Raw genomic sequence first — 14,166 nt, 5'->3', positions numbered from 1 at the left:
TGGACCAGAGACATCATCTGGTAGTCCTTGGTCTGGGAGACTAAGAACTACCTCTACATCTTCAGGTGCATCTAGTAGCACTACAGGTAAATACAAAGGAAAGAATAAAGTGTCATAAGGCATTGATGCAGTTCTTGATAGAGACTCTAGTGGCTCAGAGAGCTTGGATGATGAGCTTGGCATTCCTTCAGTGAGGACTCCAGGTGTGCAGAGAGCACGCGTTAATGCAAAGACTCCATTGAGTGATCCAGTGGTACGCAGGTCTAGCAGGGTGAGATACCCTATTAAAAGATTTGGTTTTGAAGGTTACGCAGCTCACCATTATGCTTATATGGTGAAACTAGTTGAGGATGTTGAGCCCACATGTTTTGAGGAGCCTGTTGGTCATGCTCATTGGGATGTAGCAATGGATGAGGAGATGGCTACATTGGAGGCCAATAAGACTTGGGATCTAGTATCATTGCCGAAGGGCAAGAAAGCTATTGGATGTAAGTGGATTTATAATATTAAGCACAGTGCAGATGGTTCTATTAGTGGGTACAAAGCTAGGTTGGTTGCAAAAGGCCATGCCCAGACATATGGCATAGATTATGATGAAACCTTCAGTCTAGTTGCTAGAATGGCAACTATCAGATGTGTGATTGCTTTGGCAGCAGCCAAAGGTTGGAGGTTGCAGCAAATGGATGTGAAAAATGCCTTCTTGCATGGTGATTTGCAGGAAGAAGTGTATATGGATCAGCCAGCAGGTTATGAAGGTTTAGAGCATCCCACATATGTATGCAGGTTGAAGAAGGCACTCTATGGGCTCAAGCAAGCACCTAGAGCATGGTCTGACAAGATCAGAGAGTATCTTGTCAATATTGGCTTTTATGTTTCTGATGCTGATCACTCACTTTATGTGAGAAAGGGAGATGCAGGTTTGGTCATCATAGTCATCTATGTGGATGACTTGATTATTACAGGTGATAGTGATAGTGGGATTGCTGAAGTCAAGGATTTTTTGAAGAAGAAGTTTGAGATGAAGGATTTAGGTGAGCTAAGGTACTTCCTTGGCATTGAGGTGATCAGATGTGATGATGGTATATGGTTGTCCCAAAGACAGTATGGCTTAGATATGTTGTCCAAGTATGGTATGACAGCATGCAAACCACTTTCAGTCCCGTTGGAGCAGAATGTAAAGTTGAGTGCTGATGTTGGGGATGAGATAGAAGACCCTACTATGTTCAGGAGGATAGTGGGGAGTTTGATCTACATGACCATTACAAGGCCAGACTTGAGCTATGATGTTGGTCTTGTGAGTCAATTTATGCAAGTACCTAGAAAGCCACATTTGGATGCAGTCAGACGCATATTGAGATATGTGAAGTCCACATTACATTATGGACTTTTCTATGAGGCAAGTACAGATGTACAGGTGTTTGGATACACAGATGCAGATTGGACTGGTAGTATGTCTGATAGAAGATCTACCAGCGGATACATGTTCTCTCTTGGTAGTGCAGCAGTTGCTTGGAGCAACAAAAAGCAATCTACCGTTGCTTTATCGAGTACAGAGGCTGAGTATAGAGGTGCTACTATTGCAGCATGTGAGGTAGTATGGTTGCAAAAGTTATTGGCTGATTTAGATGTGCAGGTGGAAGGTGCAGTTGTCATTTATTGTGACAACATAAGCAGTATACAGTTGGCTAGAAACCCTGTGTTCCATGCAAGGACAAAACATATTGAGGTACACTACCACTTTGTGAGAGAGAAGGTACTAGCAGGTGAGATCGACTTGGTGTATGTCAGCACACAGGATCAGATAGCTGACATCTTCACAAAGGCATTGGGTACAGAGAAGCTTCAAAAGTTTCGAAGCTTACTTGGAGTCGCAGAGATGCAGTTGAGCTTGAGGGGGAGTGTTGAGATGACAAGCTCAACACATGCGGACATTGATTATGGACCGCCTAGTTAGATGGGTCCACACGTCTACACTTAGCACGTCAGTGGTCATTATGACTCACACATGGCCACTGACTCGTTACTTATTATATTCAGGTTGTTACACCTATTTACAGTTGGCATAGTTACAGCGCCAGTCGACTAGTATAGTCGGTTATGCATTGTTTGACTTAGTAGGCCACTTTTCTTTATGTTGTATCTTATCTATACTTTGTGTACATTGTAAAGAGTATGGAAGAAGAAGAAGAAACCAGCAAGAAAACGTTTTGGTCTCCATCTCTCTTCTTGTCTCTTGAGTGAGCTTCTCCTTGTGCATTCTATGTGTGTTTGGCGCATCATCTTGAGCAACTCCCCCCACCACGCGATTCTTGACATAATCTAGAAGTTGTCTATAGTTTTATGGATTTTTTATAAGAGATAATATCTAGAATATAAAAAATTGACTAAAAACTTGTCCAAAAAAATATAATATTTTGAACCATGGACACTAACACTAATGCCTAAAGTGGCATTGGCTCTCTAAATCTAAAAGGAAGCCACACTCTAGATTTTTTTACATGGTGTGCACGTAGCGGCATGACATCCACCCCCTCCTAACTTGCACATCCTCTGGCATGTGCTAAAGTCTTACGGATTTGCAGTGTCAGAAGAAGTATATTCTGCCATGTCAATGTCTTCATCTTCTGCATCTTCTTCTTCCTCTATGTCTTCATGCTCTTGAATTATATTCAAGTCTTCTAGCTCATATGTTGAAATTTCTCTTCATTTGAAGAGCTTGATTCTTTTTCCAGCTATGGATATCTTCATGCTTGTTCCATCCAATTCAGCCAATGAATATGTGGCATTGTCATGAATGACCTTTACTACATATCCAATGCTTTACCATCTTCCGGAAAGTACTATATTGATTGTCTAGGCTGTTGTCATAGACAAGCACCCAGTCATTTTCTTGAATTGCTCTTGGCCGAAGTCGATGTCGCTTATCAAATCTTCTTTTGTCCTTTAGTCTTGCTGTCTTTAGCTTCTCAATAGCTGGTTGAACATCTTCAAGCCTTCTTTCTAGCTGCCATATGTGAAAAGTCAGCAACTCTTCTCTATTGATGCCTTCCTCCCAAGGTAGAGGACTCCATGTGAGAATAGATTCTTCAATTGGCATAATTGGTTGTTGTCCATGCATAGGTTCAACTGGCATATAGCCAGTCAATGTACTGTGAGTAGTCCGGTCAGCCCATAATGCAAAAGGTAGCATTTTAGGCCATTCTTTGATCTTTCCTCTACAAGGCTTTTCTAGAGCTTTGAGAATAGGCTGGTGCCCTCTCTCACTTTTCACATTGCCTTCAGGGTTGTAGGCTGATGTTAAAGCCAACTTAATACCCAATTGAGCAAAGAAGTTGCGTGCCTCATCAGCATCCAACTCTCCTCTATCTGTAGTTACTTTACCCACACAACCATATCTACAAAACACTTCTTCAAGCAAAAAATGATAAACAGCTTGAGTGGATTTGGTTGTTAAGGCTTTGCCCTCAACTTGATTGGTTAGATCCTCTCTTGCAAGCACTAAATATCGCATATTCCATATTCCTATAGGCATGGTTACAAGATCAATAACCCATCTATAATGTATAGACAAGGGATAAGTTGGTTGTAACCCATCTCGATCATTGACGATAGGATACATCTGACACACATAACATATTTCAACAAATTCTGCTATGTCCTGATACATGTTTTGCCATCAATATTTTTCTTTGACTTTAATAAAGGTTCCCATATGCCTCTATGTCCTACCCACAAGCTTTCATGAAATTCCTTCATTATCTGTTGTTGCAACCTTTTGTTACCTACAACTCAGACAAGTGCTCCGTTCTTCTTCTTTGCATGCTTCCATAGATGTCCTTCTTTAAGAAAAAAACCATAAGCTTTCCTCTTGATATGCTTGAACTCCTCATTAGTCCAAGTCTCATTCTTCTTCATTGTGCTCAAATATTGGCCGATCTTCAGCCAGATCTTCAGCCAATCTTCTTCAATGAAATGAACTAGAACTTGAGCAATGCAATGAGCATGCTGGCTTCTAGTTGACCACCCTGTTGTTTTCAGCTTTGGACTAGTATATGCTGTAACTAAAAAGGTATTTTCAGTAGCCATGGAATGAAATTCAACAAGTATAGATTCTTCAACTTCATCTTCTTCCATCAGCTCTTCTTTATTGTCATATCTTGCACATGATAGCATGTCAGCAAGCTGGATTTACCTTTCCTGCAATATGCTTTAATTTGGGGTTGAGAGATTTAATATATGTAATCCATCTTAGCATAGCAATGTCGGGTGTAGAGCAGTTGGTAATCATGCCCAAGAGTGGAAGACAATCAGTTTCTACCACTACGGAATCACCTATAAAGTATTCACAATCACACTTTAATGTTGTTACAACTCCCCACAATTCCCTTTTTACTTGTGCATACCTTCTTTGACGTTCATTGAGAACTTTTGCTCCAAAATGAATTGCATACCTGTTACCTTCAAGATCCTCTTGGCCAACAGCCCATCCTATCCCAATGGGACTTGTATCCACAGTAAGGATGATGGGTTGACCATTTGAATAATCAACCCTTTTGAGAGTGGGGACTGAAATTAATAGCTTCTTTAATTTGCGCGTAATGAGAGTATGCTCATTACCCCAAGAGAATCTTTGGCCTTTTCTTAATAATTGATAAAGATTTTCAGCTACATGAGCAAAATGTGGTATCCATATGAGATAGAATACACATGCGCCAAGAAATCTTCTTACCTCTAAAGCATTTGTGCATTTTTCTTTCATTCTGGTGATGGCATCTATCTTGATTGGCGAAGGTTTGTGTCCATAGGGGCCACATAGATGACCGACCACTAGGACTTCTTCTACTTCAAAAATCGACTTAGCTCCAGAAAGGGTAAGATGTACCTCTTCTAGCCTTGTCAAAATCATGTCACAATCATGAATATGATTAACTACAAATGTCCTACAACCATCTTTGTCAAGCTCCACATTCTTTTCATTGACTTCACATCCCTTGATAGGTACATCATCAAGAAATGGAAGAGTAAGTTGTGGAATAAAGTCCCTTAAGACTTTGTGCATGTCATTCATCATATGGGCTACAGAGTTTGTTGCACCTTGTGGTAGAGTGCACATACGGACCAATCCAAGAGGTGTCTTCATTGTGGTAATGTCTTGGCTTTCTAATGAAAGCTGAAATTGGTCATATCCTAAATATAAGTTGCCCACAGAATAAATTGCTCTACCTGCAAAAGCTTCAGGAAACCCATCAACAATGAGACCCGAACCAACATTTCGGATTGTGACACGATTGATAGGCTGTAGATATTGAATGAATTGTAAAGATCCATTTTTCTTAGGCACAGTAAACCATCGGTTTGAGTAAGGTGCTGAAGAAGGTTCCAAAATCTTCATTCTGATCTTTTCATTTAGAAGTTCCAATAATTTGGGCAAATGTGCCCTTGGAATAGGAATAGGTTTGAGGTTCCAAGGTACATGTGGAACTGTAAAAATGACCATAGGAGCCACAATATTTGGATCCATACGGCCTATTTCACTTAGCTGAAATGCAAAAGCTTTTCCATGTTTCATTAGCATTTGCATAAAAGAGTGTTTTTAAATCGACAAAAGGAAAGAATTTTCACCTATTTTGAGCTCTTTTATACTTTCAGATGTGAACTTGTGACCAATGTTGGAAGGATCACGAAGACTTGGCTAATTTGCTACCCTATTAGCCAACCCTTCACTTTTAGGAGGCAGTGGGATTGCCACAGGCTTGACTTTCTTATCCAACGTCTTGTATTTTGTCTCCACTTGCGCTTCAACCTTGTTGAGTAAACCAATGTCTTCCTGCTCAACAAATTCTTGAATTGTTTAATAAAAATCCAATAATCTGTCCAAAAAAAATGCCCGAAATATCTTCATTTTCAGTCATCATGTCATAATTTTTAGCTCCCTTTTTACATGACATGAGTATTTTCTTTCAGCTTTAGTCATGGTTGGAAGAGACTTATAACAACCCATACTATTGGTTGTACATACATACAGATTTGCTAGAGACACAGTTTCTGTAGCATAAGGAGGTTCAATCTTTTTACATGATGCACTACCATAGCCTCCTTTTATAGCAGTGCAACCTGAAAACCCTTGAATTCTCGGGCATTAGAAGGCAAAGGATAATCACGCAGTCGATCTCTGTTTCGATGATGGTTAACACACATAGTAAGAAATTTGACAGCTCGCTCATTATCCTTGCTTCGGATTTGAGCATAGGAAGAACCATCATCGAGAGCTTTTGTTTCCAAGCGGGCTTCAGAAATGTAAGGTTGCCCAAGAATGATAGGGTAACTACAAGAGTCTTGAACAAAAAAGTGAAAATTTTCTTTTATGTCTCCAATAGTTACCTGCACATTAGAACATGCAGCATATAACTCTCTAGAAGAGTTGTTTGCAGCTCTCATTCGCCATCCTGGATCAACATCTATGGGCCATCCACCACTTTCATAGAGACTCCTTGCTATGATGTTTATCTCCGAGCCATGGTCTAAGAGTGCAATACATGGTGTTTCTTTTTCTCCAATTTTGACGACTGTCTCCATTGTTGCTCTTGCCCAATGCATACGAGAGTAGTGACTGCTTGGAATGAACCGAGCCTCTTCCTCCTCATGCATGTGTTGTAGACGGCTTTCTTTTTGAGAGGTGGGCTGCCCAATTGGTTTGGACCAGTCGACTATTACATTTTCAGCTTTCACTTCTTTAATTTTTGCATTCATGCTTTCTTTATCTTTAGCTTCAATTATTGCAATTAATTATTTAACTGCTTCAAGATGAATTCCTTGTGAAGTCAGCTTCTCTTCATCCTTCACAAAAACTCGAAGAACTTGCAAAAAAGCATGCACTGTTTCTTCAGCTTCATCACCAACATATTGTCTTTTCCTTTTGATTACATTAATAATTACATCATGGAATTCACGTTTGGCAATTCCAAGAATTTCACCTTAGGTGAATACAATTTTGCTTCCTAGAATTCATTCTTCTAGGACTCGTTTGAGATCGGTTGCAGATTCTATGTCAAACTGCAATTTGTAGCCTGGTTGTTTGCCTTTCTTCTTTCCTTCGATCTTCTTTGTTTGTGGCATATCTTCCATCTCTTGATCTGGGGTTATATTTTCAGCAAGCTTTGGTTGTTCAGGTGTTCTTCTAGTTACCCGTTTCGAAGGGCCAGAAGGGGACGGCCTTGATTCATCTTCTCTTCTTCTCTTTTCTTCAATCAAGACTTCTCGTTTCGAAGAGGATGGCCCTGATTCATCTTCTCTTCTTCTCTTTTCTTCAATCAAGACTTCTTTATGATTGACGTCAGTCAAATGTGCAAAGGCAGAAAAAGAATCTACCGATTCTTTTCAACCAGTTATTCCTCGAATGCACTGACTCGCATTAGCTAAATCTTCTTTGGTTGCTTTACCATGTTCCATTTGATCTAGTGCACGTATCCATACTTTAGATTGCACATTAGCTTTCATGCTTTCAAACTTGATTTAGTTGGCTTAATTTGTAGCCCATAGGTAGCTGCATCAATTGCTGCGTAAGCATTCATTACAGCTAAATCTTCTAATCTTTTCTTCATTCCACCATTGCCAAAATTCGGCTCCACTGGAAGACCAATTTCAGTTGCATGAATTTTTCCATCTTTCCAAAAGACGAGCTTGTGTGCTTTAGCCTCATAGAAGGTAGAACACTCCCTCTTGTCATGTTATTGGCTATCGCACCAAATACAGCGCCTCTTAAAGCCTTCTCCCATGGGTCTTTGAGTTGATAATCATCCTTGTTCTTCAACTTTGACATCTAGCTTCTCCACAGGCCTTAGCAATCAATTGTTTAACTTGTTCAAAAATAGTGGAAGGAGTATGGACCCAATCATTAGCAAAAGGTACTTGCTGACTTAAATGAAATGTTGCTATGGACATTTTGCAACCATAGATAATTTCAAAGGGTGCTTTGTTGGTGGCAGAGTGAGGTGTATTATTGTAGACAAATTGTAAAAGATGCAAATGTTGATTCCATGTGTCGGGTGAAGAGATAGTATAGTCACAAATTAAATCAAGAATAGTGCTATTAGTAGCTTCAGTTTCGCCATTGGTTTCAGGATGGATGCTGAACTAAAATCAATTTTAGTACCAAGGTTAGAGAATGAAGTTATCCAAAAGTTATTGCAAAAATGGGGATCACGATCAAATACAATAATGTTTGGCAAATCATGATGTACAAAGATATGCTTAAGAAAAGGGCTAGCATCTTGTGAAGCAATTAGAGTTTTCTTACATGGAACAAAATATGCTTGCTTACTAAATCTATTGATAATAGTCCAAAGTATATTATTTTGCAAAGAAGTCAATGGAAAACCAATAATAAAGTCCATTGAGACTTGTTTCCAAGGTGAGTTAGAAATAGGTAAAGGTATTAACAAACCATACTACTTACCATGATGTCTTTTAATTCATTGATAAATAAGACATTGAGAAACAAACGTAGAAACACCTTGATTCATATGAGGCCAATAAAAAGCTTCTTGCAAATTACGGAGAGTAGAAGTGATACCACAATGATCCATATAAGGTGGATCGTGAATTTCCTAGAGAACTAAATGATGGAAGGGTTGAGTAACACACAAACGTTTCTCATAAAAGAGGAATCCATCAGAGACAAAAAATTATTAACAAGAATCCACTGGTTTTGAAACAAATTCAACCAAGCATCATGAAAATCAAAGTTGTGCAAATAAGTATTTTTCATAGCATCTAATGAAGATATAGAAAGCATAGAAATATTATTTATAGAATTGTCTACGACTTAATACATTAGCTACAACATTCTCTTTACCAAGCTAATATTGGATTAAAGGATGGAAAGATTGAATGAAAGATGCCCATTGTATATGCCTATTAGAAATTTTTGGTTAAGAAAGAAGGTGTTTGATACTTTGTTGATCTATCTTAATTATAAATTCTAAGCCCATTAAATAATGTTTCCATATCCGTAATGCATGTAATACAACTAAGAGTTCCTTTTTATAAGTACTATACTTAAGTTTAGAAGGTTTCAATTTACAACTAAAGTATACAATTGGATGGTCATCTTACATTAATATGGCACCAATGCCAAAACCACTAGTGTTAGTAATGACTAGGAAGAATGATCTATTGAAATTTAAAAAAGGTAAATTAGGTGCATGAGTTAATGCATGCTTTAATAAATTGAAGAATTGCCATTGGTTGTCATCCCAATAAAATATAATGTCTTTTTTTAATAATACAATTATGGCAAAGCAAGTAATGAAAAGTTTATAACAAATTTATGATAAAAATTGACTAAACCTAAAAATAAGTGGACTTTATGCACATTTTTGGGTGTAGGCTGTGTATTAATAGCCTCAATTTTTTGTGGATCAACTTGTATTTCTTTAGTAGATACAATATGACCTAAATATTCAAATTTTGTTTGAAAGAAAGTACTCTTTTTTGGGTTAGCAAAAAGATAATTTTATTTTAGTAAACTAAAGAATAAAGATAAATTATTTTCATGTTCTCTTTCAGTTTTACTAAAAACAAGGATATGGTCGAAAAAAGATAATAACACAATGCTTAAAATTTAGAAATATTTGATTCATCATTCTATTGAAAGTGGTAGGTACATTAGTAAGATCGAAGGGCATTACTAAAAATTCATAATGACCAAATTGGGTCTTAAAAGCAGTTTTATAAATATCAGGGGTGGTCGTGTGTACTTAATGATATTCAAACTTAAGGTCAATCTTATTAAACACAATACCACCTTGCAAATTTTCTCACTCACCATCCACACGAGGAATTTGATATCGATTTTTAATCATAATTTTATTTAGAGATCTATAATATATGCACATATGATAGCTTTGATTCTTTTTATTTATTAAAAGAATGGGAGCTCTAAAAGGTAAACTGCTAGGTCAAATTAATTTTCTATTTAATAATTCTTCAACTTGTTTTTGGATTTCTTTTTCTTCTACCTAATTATGGCGATAAGGAGCTTTACAAGGAGGTTGACTACTAGATAGAAGGTCAATTTGATGATCCTCGGGTTGTGATAGAGGAAGTTGAATAGGAAAATTAGAAGAAAAATAATCAAAAAATTTAGTAATAAAATGTTACTATCTTATAGTCAACTTTGACTTAGCAGCTTCGACTTTGTAAAGTAATACAAGAAAATCTTTAGATTTTTTTCGAATGTCACACTTTCCTTAACTATGAATAATTAATGGGTATAGCTCATCCTTCAAGAAAAAGAATTTTACCTTCATGTTGAATAAATTGATGCCACCAAGACATACCTAAAATTATATCAACAAATTGTAACGGTGCTACTAAAATTTTATTTTTTTCTATAAGGTCCAATACAAATTTCTAATTCATGTACTTCTTAGTTCCATTATAAGGTCCAATGCAAATTTCTAATTCATGTACTTCTTAGTTCCATTATATCATTACCTTAGAAATGTAACCTTACTTTTATGGAACAGTTTTAAGTTGCAATTTTCTTACTATATTTTCTGAAACAAAGTCATGCATGATGTTATCATCATGCAAAATAGTCATTTCATGAAACCTACGAAGGCCGAGATGAGGTCAAAGAGGAATCCATTCCTCACAAATAAGAATGATTGAAGTACCATCCTAGCTTAGTTTTGATAATTTAAATGTACAATAGGTTTTTTTCAATCACGAGTGTTGCCCATAAGATGACTCACAATATGGCCAAAACAATTATATTTGTAATAAATTACATTCTTGGAATTGGTATTCGAGACAGTAGGATTAATATTTTTAGGTTCAGAAAACTTAGACAAAGTAGTAGGTAAATAAAAAAATTTGGAATTCCAATTTGAAGTAGACTGGCTGACATATTAAATTTAAAGAAAATTATTAAGTGTGATTGTGAATTAAAAAGAGAATATTAAAATCCATTGAAAAGCATCTAAAAATTAAATTAACTCCAATGTATTATGGCCCATTCACTACTATTCATAATATTAATGAGAATACATTTAGATTTAGTATTCCTCCTCATTGATAGATTCATAATTTTTTTCATATTAGTTTATTGAAGCCTTTTAAGGAAACACCTCTACTAACTCTTGTTGTAGATGACTCTTCTTTGTTTAAAAAAGATACATAAATTTTAACTCTTGAAGTAATTATTGATCATGACCAAACTACAACTAAAACTAGAAATTAGTAGCATAGGTATCTAGTGAAATATAAAAATCATTCTATGGAAGATATTAGTGGATCCAAAAGTCAACAGTGCTAAGTTGCTAAGTCCTATTTATGAGCATCTAATAAATGTCTACCACTCAGTCACATTAAATATCCCACATGCGCAAATTTGCCACATGAGGTAGTAGTTCATATAAAATCCATAAAGTCTTATTTTCATAGAAAGGTGGACATTCATTGCATGAGGCAACACTAGTATGTGGTTGGTCACCCATGTAGTTTTCTTTCTTTTATTAACTAGGGACATTTACCTTTTAATCCCCAAGAGATGTTATGGTATTATGCCATCCATAGTATTAAACCCAAAATTCACTATAAAAATAAGATTATTTTTATTTTATTTGTTATGTATTTTATCTATTTACTGCATGATTCACGACTTGTTGCATATTAAGTAGATACGTGTAACACTGGTCACATTAGGCTTGGTAGATAGATGAAAGGATACTAATGTGTTGTGTTATACTGGAAAGATTATTAGATGGAGTTATATGGAATAAATATTTTGGAAGCCCTTGAACCTTCGAATCCTAATTTCCATTGGATACTTGATCCTTGCAAACCCTTGATCTCCTCTCTCCCTTCCTTATATAGCTTGCTACCTATTGTGACATTCTCTCTGCCCATGTGTTGTGCTAGATGGTCTTCACTGCTCTTGCACCCGTCACCTCATTAATGCTTTGATGGTGGTCCTAGCTTTAAAGGCCACTAACTACCACTGCCTTTGACACTTGAATGCATGGTGAACTTGGACCCACAAAATTACTCGTGGATTTCACCTTCATCCTCTATGTTGGGCACATCGTCCTACTGGATCTGGTTCAAGGGCAGAGGTGAAGTGATAAGGGTTGGAGGAGGGATAGGAGGCAGTAAAGGGCGACGTAGGTTGGGGTTTGGTGGAGGCAAGAGGCAAGGTGCTGAAAATGAAAATCTTTCGTAAAAGGCCATTTGGTTAATGTGAAGAGATTGTTGGCAATGCATGTGCACCACATTAGCAAAACAAGCCATAATAGGACATGATGAAAATGGGTTCTTAAAGATATTATGCCCCTGCGATGAGCATTTAGATGATGTGTCGCCATTAGAATTTATCATATTTGATTATCAAAATGTTCGATACAATGCTTTCCACATATTCAAATATTGCATTTAGACAAACATAAGCATGAGAATTTACCAACTTTCAAAGTACGATTTCCCAAATTGTTTTGTAGCACATAAAACTATCTAATGGTAGGTAGGATTTATCCCAATAGGTTGGATAACAAGAATGGAATGTTGTACACCAAAGTATTTCTAGATTAGTGAGTGAGCCGCCAATTTGAGGTCACAGATAATGGCATCCATGGCAAGAAAAGAAGACCCACCTTCTTCCAAAGCATGAGAGGCCTTGGTCTTCCATAAGGCAGCCTTTACATGGAGTTCTTTTGAGGACATGAACTCCGTTATTGCTTCACGAACTTGCCCTCTTTCTATGATAGGCTCTTCTTGTTCATTTTGTTTAGCTAGGAACGTGCCTTGACTTGATCGTAGGCTAACGCCCACCCCCCACACCTTAGATATGAGCAAGGCATTGAGGTGTTGATCAGCAGAGAGCGGGTAGCAGAGCATGGGAACACCCATGTGAATACTCTCTAAGGTGGAATTCCAACCGCAGTGAGTAAGGAAGCCACCGACGGCAACGTGGCTGAGGACCTCGGCCTGCGGCGCCCAGGTGACGACAAGCCCTCGGGCGCTGGTGCGGCCCGCGAAGCCTTTCGGGAGGCGGGCGGATGCGTCCCGGGCCGCCCATAGGAAAGGCTGCCTGCTGTCCTCGATGCCGAGCGCAAGCTCCTCGAGCTGACGTGGAGACAGAGAAGCGACGCTCCCGAAGGAGACGTAGAGCACCGAACCGGGGGCTTGCGTGTCGAGCCAGGTCATACACGTGTCGGTCTCTGGGCGATAGAAGCTAATCCCAGGGACGTGGAGGAGGGTTCCAGGTGCCCGGAGGGGTCCGACGTGGCGGATCGGCGTGGGGAGTGCGCCTGATACCACGTGGAGGCTGGGGGCCTCGAGATCTTGGAATGTGTTGACCACAACGCAGGCGGCGTCCTGGCAGAAGTTGAGCCTCGCGATGAAGAACTGGCGGCGCTCCGGGTCGTGGAATATGGGCAAGGCGGACCGGACCTGGGCCCAGCTCAGGGGCAGTCCAGCTGTCTCCGCCTCGTTGGGTGTCGCCTCCACGTCATCTGGCTTGAGGTTGCCGGCCCTCATCTCCGCTATCACTGCCAGGGCGGCGGCGCTGCTGGTCCAGAACATGACGCTCTTCAGGCCCAACCGGCGGGCCAGGCTGTGCGCCCACGGGAAGGCATCGGCGATGAAGCAGGTGATGGGGTGCGACGTGGCCCGGGACTCCACCACCACTGCCTCCAACAGGCCCTGCTGCGCCTCCATCCCTTCAACTATCTGCCGCATTGCGGCTCCGGCTCCGGCCCCGTCCGGCAGTGGATGCTGGGTCCCGTCCGGGATGGACACGAAACGGATGTCCATTCCCATCCCAGTCACATTAGCTGGGGGGTGCTCTGAATGGGCCTCCAGCATCCGCCTGTGAGCTTTCTCAGTGTTCACGAAGGTGACGATGAAGCCCCCCCGCGCCGCCAGCTGCAGCGAGAAATGCAGCATGGGGTTAATGTGGCCCTGCGCGGGTATTGGTAAGACCAAGGCGTGCGGCCGCTGGTTGCCAGATGGTGAACTGCCATTGGACAGCAGGTTATCCATTCCACTCACGGGTGGCTCTCTCTCTCTCTCTCTCTCTCTCTCTCTCTCTCTCTCTCTCTTCCTCTGCTCTGTTTAGTGCTCTGTGCTCTATTTTCCTCGGGCTCTCTACAACGTACACCAGAC

The 14,166-nt window shown here is 39.5% G+C and overlaps 1 protein-coding gene across 1 annotated transcript; it reads right to left on the bottom strand.

Moving 5' to 3' along the window:
- Positions 1-12,390: 12,390 nt before the first annotated feature.
- LOC148028614 (mogroside I-E synthase-like) lies at positions 12,391-14,166 on the bottom strand. Its single transcript, XM_087688892.1, has one exon. It carries the CDS (start codon positions 14,041-14,043, stop codon positions 12,583-12,585), a length of 1,461 nt encoding a protein of 486 aa, XP_087545018.1. The 5' UTR covers positions 14,044-14,166; the 3' UTR covers positions 12,391-12,582.

This window comes from Lygodium microphyllum, chromosome 11 (genome assembly GCF_053477565.2).
Source record: "Lygodium microphyllum isolate KBCC chromosome 11, Lygodium_microphyllum_v1.1.10, whole genome shotgun sequence".
In the NCBI taxonomy this organism is placed as follows: Eukaryota; Viridiplantae; Streptophyta; class Polypodiopsida; order Schizaeales; family Lygodiaceae; genus Lygodium; species Lygodium microphyllum.
Note: the sequence above shows the minus strand (reverse complement) of the source record. Positions and strands in the feature narration are given on the sequence as shown.